We start from the raw sequence: 7,044 nt of genomic DNA on the forward strand, positions 1-7,044 counted from the left end.
AGGTCCACTCTGGGTAAGAGATATTGATTTTGTTATCCCTTATCTTCTTACTTCCTCCTGCTTTGCTCTTTTAGCAGTTTAGTTTAATTTCTCGTAATCTCTCAAATTCCTTCTACTTTTTCCTCTCTTTTTTCCTTCCTCATTATGAATTTTACAACCCAAGTGACAGTCTATTCCAAACCAGACTATGAAATCTTTCCACCAAACATAAGACAGGATTCATAAATAGAATTTGAATGATTGATTACAAAATTTGTTTTTAATAATACCATAAACCTATTGGATCCAAGTACCTTGTGGCAATAGACTATTTCCCTAGAGCAGACTCCATATCTCTTTAGGTAGTCTATAGCTCTATGCAGTAACAATAACAAAAAGTAATGTGTTGTGTTGGTCATGGCAGGTAGGAATAGGACCATGAGCATGGAAGTAGTATCCTCCCTGGAGCCAGTTCTCTTGCAGGCATGGCTCACCAATGGGACATCCCACCCTTTTTTACCAGTGGAAAAATGCAAGAGCCCCTTCCCACTGAGTCTAATCATCCTCCAAGAGCTTTGTGCAAGTCATTCCTATCACCCTCGCCTCCAGCCAAATTTTTCATGATAACACATTCCCACCAACCCAGCCCTCGGTCAGATTTATCATGATGTGATGGTCACATTACTTGGATCCAATAGGTTAAGCAACAGAACATTAATGCCTAAAGAGTAGTATATGAATGTATAATAGATAGATTTAGATAATCAAAACAAACTCCATAGTAAAATAATTCAAAAGCCTCTTAACATTTTTAATAAAATTGCTCAGAAATAAAAAGGTTCCTGTAGAAATATAAGTAGATAGATAAAAATTGAACTGTATAAGAGGTCAGAAGATCTGTTTTATATTTTATGGAATATGATAGCAAGTATGTTAGTCTTTCATAATTGCTGCAATATAACAGGTGTTCTATTTCTTACTAAATAATCCCACTTTACTTTACCTGTTTTAAATAGCATTAGCAGACATAAAATAGATGTCAGCAGTAGTGCACCATATTTAAATTTTTATATCAGTTTAGCACATATTTTTGGCTGGATTTACTTGTAGGATAGTATATTGTGACATTGCTTGTTTTCTCAGTGAACGATATGAGACCAGGGTTTTATTAGGACTATACTTGGGTCTGTATGTCCCAATAGTTCTGTATTTTTTAGGGTACATGATCAATTAGTTGAATACATAGTTCATACTGTGATGCTAATGTTCAATGTTGCATATAGCAAAGAACATTTAAAGAGAAGTAAATAAATTTTAGCTGGACAATTGAATGGAATGATTTAGAAAGCTCGTATATCAAACAGAGTCTTTCCGTGCACCAATCTTCCGCCTGAGTCACACATGGGTGCAAGACAAAGATGGTTTTAGCTTGGGTGCATACAACAACTTTCTGGAAGTGTTTGGCGACAACAAGAAGTTGTGGTTCCTGCCGGTAGCCACCAGGTGAGTACGGTGGTTGTTTGGATGTATATTATTGATTACTTCTAATAAGTATTGCTATTATTGTTGATTTTTTTTTTTTATGATTTTCATGTTCACTATCACTTAAGTGATAATGAACATAAAAATAATAATAATATTGTTGTTCTCAATTTATTATTATTATAATTATTATTATTGTTATAATTATTATTATTATTATTATTATTATTATTATTATTATTATTATTATTGTTTTTATTGTTGTTGTTGTTGTTGTTATTGTAATTGTTATCATCGTCATCATCATCATCATCATCATCGTTATTATTATTATTATTATTATTATTATTATTAATATTATCATTATTATTGTTATCATTATTATTATCATCATCATCATTATTATTATTATTATTATTATTATTATTATTATTATTATTATTATTATTGGTATTGTTATTGTTTTTATTTTTACTTTTTCCTCACCAAATAATTTTTTAATGTCCATGTACCAACCATCAAAACAGGTTTGTTGTACCTCTATTTACAAGAATAATAAATATAATTAGTGGATTTCTTTCTACTGCTTTTTTCTTATCTATTATTTTTTGTTACTGTTATCATAATTTGCCAGCTTAATTATGCATCTAAGTTGCAGAGAAAATATCTATCCTTAGATGGATATGCACCACTGTAAGGGCACTGTATTTGATTTTACTTAATCAAGAATATTGGGAAAGAAAGTGGTCTACACAAATACTTGAAGTGAAATTATTTGTTATGCAAATTTATTTTTTTATTATTAAAGAATATGTAGTGGGAGATGTCTGTTTTTATGGGAAGGGTTCACTTTATGCTTGCATTGTGTGTGTGTTTTGTGTGCACATGCTTGAGTTGTGTGTATAAGGAGAAAGGCATGTGTGCACATAGGTGCATGCTTGGGGATGATTAGCATGTGAGAGAGAGTGAAAGAGCACATGCCAGACTGCCTGAGATTCATGCCAAAGGAAAACAGGTTTATACTTACTATCAGGGAAACAGCCAAATGTTTGGAGGCTCCTTTTGAATGTCTGTCTCCATTCTTAAGTGTCAGTCTGCTTTTTACTCTATACATGCAGAAGTTGTAACAGATAATATTCCTGAGTGAGTATTATATAGACATAAAATTTATTAATATGAAACATTTACATATATAATTAATTCCAATAATGTCTTATGATTTGGCTAAATTTCCTGAAGGTAAGATTGAAAGGATTTACATATTACAATACATGTTTGTTTACTGTAAAGTGGATTAAAGTATTAATTTTGTCTTCTTGAGTTTAGAGGGGTCCATATATATAGAACATACATTTGTTTTTCTTTATCTTTTTTGTGAGGCAGTGACATATTTATACACATAAGGGAAAGCTGAAACTTATAGATACTGAAGAAAGGACCTAAGAACTGTGTTATGTCTTTGGAGCTGCATGGTCACTATCCTAATAAGAGATTTCTCAGCTGGAGGCCTTGCCACTCATCATAATGAGCTTCTGTATGTGTGTTGTGTGTGGTTGTTGTGCTTTATGCAGTAGATTTTCTATGGTATTGGAAATAAATCTTCCTTGGTATTGTTTATACTTTATTTGATTTATTTTGTGAATTTTCACACGTTATAAGATTAATTTGTTTCTTACACTTCTTGCACATGAGAAGGCACAACTAGTCAATCGTTTCCTTGTAATAGTTGATACCTTGCTCATAATTCATGTGAACTTCTTATATCAAGTATTAAATTTATTTTTTTAAATCCCCCCCCCCTTTTTTTTTTTCATGTTCTCATTCTGTTAGGCATTCTCTTCCCCTTACTTGATGTGCTTGTCACTGTAGTCCTGTTGCTCGTCTCAGTAGGATGAGGTGGTATTCCAGGGAGGTATTGCTGGCCATTTAACCTAATTCACAATCATCAGCTGTGGAGTATTCAGTATAAGCCATAGTCAGTCTTCACTAACAAACATAGAACATACTACATTAAAAAGTGTCCTTAGATTTGTTTACATTCTTTTTTGTCCAACAGTGTAATGATAAATGGATACTGAAGTCTGTATCTTACTAATATAGCTATATTTTATATATAAGCATATTATTTATATGCAAGTTTTAATAAATAATAGTATCCTTGTCAGTAATATGTTAGGAATGTAAATAGATAATTAAATGATTCTGTTGATTAATATACTAAAAGGATCTGCTTGTGAAAACTGATATTGCACCTTAGGGGAATAATGTGGATGTTAATTGAAACTTTGAGAATAATTGATATTTCCAGGGGACATTGCTTAATATATATTAACAAACATTGTTTAGTTTTTGTTCCATTAACTAAGAAATTGTGTGATAAAAGAGAGAAGAAATTTAAATTTTCCTTCTCTAATCATTATGTAAATGTATATACTTATATTATATAAAGTAGCACTTGTCAGAATGTATGTCATTTTTTTGTTTGTTGTAGTCAAAATAGTAACCTTGTCTAGGCAGAATTGTTGCTGAGCATACTCTATTTTATTATTTTTGAATGAGGAAGCATTAGCTAGATGTAATAAAGGTAGGTCCTGACACTTTAGTCCATACTTTCATAGGAACGAATGCACTATACCACCAAACACGTCACTTGCACAGAGCTTTTATTAGGCGAAACAAGTAGCAGTACTTGCAGATTGCTAAGCTTGTTTTTTTTCATAAACTGTAGAATAGATTGTCTTGAAATTTATTTTTAGTATATGTAGACATTAATGAAGTATTAAAATTGTGATATTGAAATAGCAGGGGTCCAGCATCTTAATCTCAAGTTTCTTAGGAGGTTCAACTCCAAACAGAAGTATTTAGTCAGCACTTGTTTTCAGAGGTGGTGCTGTGATAAGGGTTATTTAGTTATTTTTATATTTATGAATAAATACAAGGTAATTGAAAAAGTAGTCTGTAGGGTAAGTGTTATAAATCACAGAATAGAGGGCAGAAATAAAAGTTAAAAATATAGATAATTGTCCTGTTAAAAAGATATGTTACCAAAGAAGTTCTCTGTTTATGTATGTAATGTTAGTTTTGTCATTATTGTTATTGGTGTAATGTATGCCATTGTTAACTTCTTTAGCAGTTATATAGTTGAAATAATTGTGGATGTTGTGTACTGGTCATCAACGCATCATAAGCAACCTCCATCAATCCCATTCCCTGCGTCATGCCTTTAAGAATATGTACTCTCTTGTTGTTATTCTAGTCTAGGCGATGGTGTAAGTTACCCGGTGCGCGGCCAACAGCCCCCTTCTACTACTACTGCCACCACTACCCCAGTGCAATCCTATGGCAGCACACAGACCAGGTAGAGACTTCCCTCACCCACCCAGCACATGCCACGTCTGGGGGGGATCTGTTTTCTTCTCAAATGAGTTATAGTTTGACTTTATATGTTATTACCTTTTTTTCATTTACTGCATCCCTTGAGAAAGTCCATTCAAATAGCTTAACATGATAATCATGTCCCTTGTCCTTCCTTGCTAATTTATAACTGTTGGTTACTACTCTTTTATTTCAAGCTTCTCTCAGACCTCCTTTTGGCATATAACTTTGTCTAACCTTTTGTTTATTTCATTGGCTTTATTTTCCTAGTGTACATTTGAATGCCTTGGTTCCCCCCCCCCCCCTCTTTTTTTTTACTACTTTATTACTTTCCCAGTATCCCTCTGATATTCCACTTTATTTTTATATTTTATTCTTTGCCTTTTTTTTTCTTTTTCCTCTCTCTATAGTTTATTATTACCGTCTTTTCAGTATGATGAAATTCCTTCCTCCATTGTTTCATTGTTTTCTCTAATTCTTTCTATTGTCAGGTTTTGACATCCTTTATCTGCTTCCTCATATTCTTATTTCTTTTACCCATTCTTGTTGTTTTATTTCTATGATTTCTGAAGATATTTTTCACCTTAGTTTTTCTTCTAAGGACCTATTTCTGTGTTCTTTTTTCAATCTTTGTGATATATTTTTCTTCTTGTCTGTTTCTGCTTATCATGTATATCCTTTTTCTTTTTCCTCTTTACTTACTTTCTTTATGTTTTTTTTAGTTATACCCTCTTCCCATATTCTTGCACTACATCTTTTTAATAATATTTTTTTCTTTCTTCAGACTACCATCCTCTTTCCAATTCTTTCTCTTTTTATTTGATGAGTCAGTTTTTCATTTTATATTTTATTCTGTGACTTCATGATTTCTTTTTTTATTGTGTTCTTTCCCTCTTCCCCTTCCCCTTCCTCTTCTTCTTCCTCTTCCTCTTCCACTTCCCCCCCCCCCCCCCCCCCCCCCCCTTCCCCCTTTCCCTTTTTCTTCTTCTTCTTCATCTTCTTTTTATTCTTCGTCTTCTTCTTTTTATTCTTCTTTTTCTTCCTCTTCTTGTCTCTTCCTCCTCTTCTCCTCCTTCCTTCTTTGTCTTCCTAATTTCCCATGATATTTGCCTGACATGTGCTTGTGGTTGTGTGGTGCGATGTAAAAAGTTTGCAAAAGCATATGTAATTGCTTGAAAATGAATTATTGAACAGATTTAATTTATGAAAGAAAATATATCCATGATGCATTGAAGATGATATTTAGTTGATTGGATGAGTTTTTGTTATTCACATTATTATTTTCTAAAGCATGATCTTGTTATTTGTTGTTATGCAACATTATGTATGTAACACCCTAGACTCATGAAAAAGTTGTATATTTTCTAAGGACTGAATCCAGACCCCAATTGAAAAGCATTAAACATTCACAGGGAACATACTTGTGATGAGAATGCATGCGCCACTAATGATCATCCAGACACCCTATAGCCAAGAAATATACAGTATTCATATATGTTTGAGAAGGCTTCTTCAATTGCAGTTTGCAGCCATTTATGCCAAAAGTAATGTTCAAAATGGAAAAAAAAAGATTGTGCATCTTGTTTGACTATTTGCACTTACTTGTAACTTGAAAACAGTTGTATTACTGTAATACCTGAAATATATATACATATATATATATATATATATATATATATATATATATATATATATATATATATATATATATATATATATAGTCCTTGTAAATTGTTACAATATTTATGTTGGATGTAATACTTTATGCGTATGATTTTTTAAAGGATACTTGATCAACTTTGTCAGTATATAGTATTTTTTTTGTATGTGTATAGATGCAGGATCTATTATTATGTGTAAATATATATAATTCTATAGGAATTATATTACATTTATTAGTTATGCAATTACAGTAAAAAAAAAAAAAGCATAATCTGACAAATTGCACAGCCCAACCACATTTCCAGTACAAGTTCATGATCATCTCTTCTAAAGTCTGTCTGTAATTTTTTTTTTTTTTTTAATGAGATAATACATGTGATAAGAATTCTTCCTTCTGCTTTTCTTCCTACAGAATGACATATCCTATTTCCTTTTAGTAATTTATAATGTATCTTTAAGCCCTTCTTCAGTGTGGATGCCACTGAATTTGATTTATAGTCCAAGATCTTTAGATATTCTAGGAATTTTAAAGATGATAAATATTAA

At 31.7% G+C, this 7,044-nt stretch overlaps 1 protein-coding gene across 1 annotated transcript in view; it reads left to right on the forward strand.

Annotated features, from left to right (window-relative positions):
* Positions 1 to 6,405, forward strand: part of LOC119578828 (palmitoyltransferase ZDHHC20-B-like) — an 18,441-nt gene extending 12,036 nt beyond the window's left edge. Inside the window, exons 7-10 of the mRNA XM_037926461.1 lie at positions 1 to 13; positions 1,344 to 1,482; positions 4,718 to 4,819; positions 6,249 to 6,405. The exon at positions 1 to 13 is cut by the window's left edge and continues 120 nt beyond it. Coding sequence (XP_037782389.1) covers positions 1 to 13; positions 1,344 to 1,482; positions 4,718 to 4,819; positions 6,249 to 6,306 — 312 coding nt within the window. The 3' untranslated portion in view covers positions 6,307 to 6,405. The remainder of the gene's footprint in view (positions 14 to 1,343; positions 1,483 to 4,717; positions 4,820 to 6,248) is intronic.
* The last annotated feature ends 639 nt before the right edge of the window (positions 6,406 to 7,044 follow it).

This window comes from Penaeus monodon, chromosome 11 (assembly GCF_015228065.2).
Source record: "Penaeus monodon isolate SGIC_2016 chromosome 11, NSTDA_Pmon_1, whole genome shotgun sequence".
Taxonomy (NCBI): Eukaryota; Metazoa; Arthropoda; class Malacostraca; order Decapoda; family Penaeidae; genus Penaeus; species Penaeus monodon.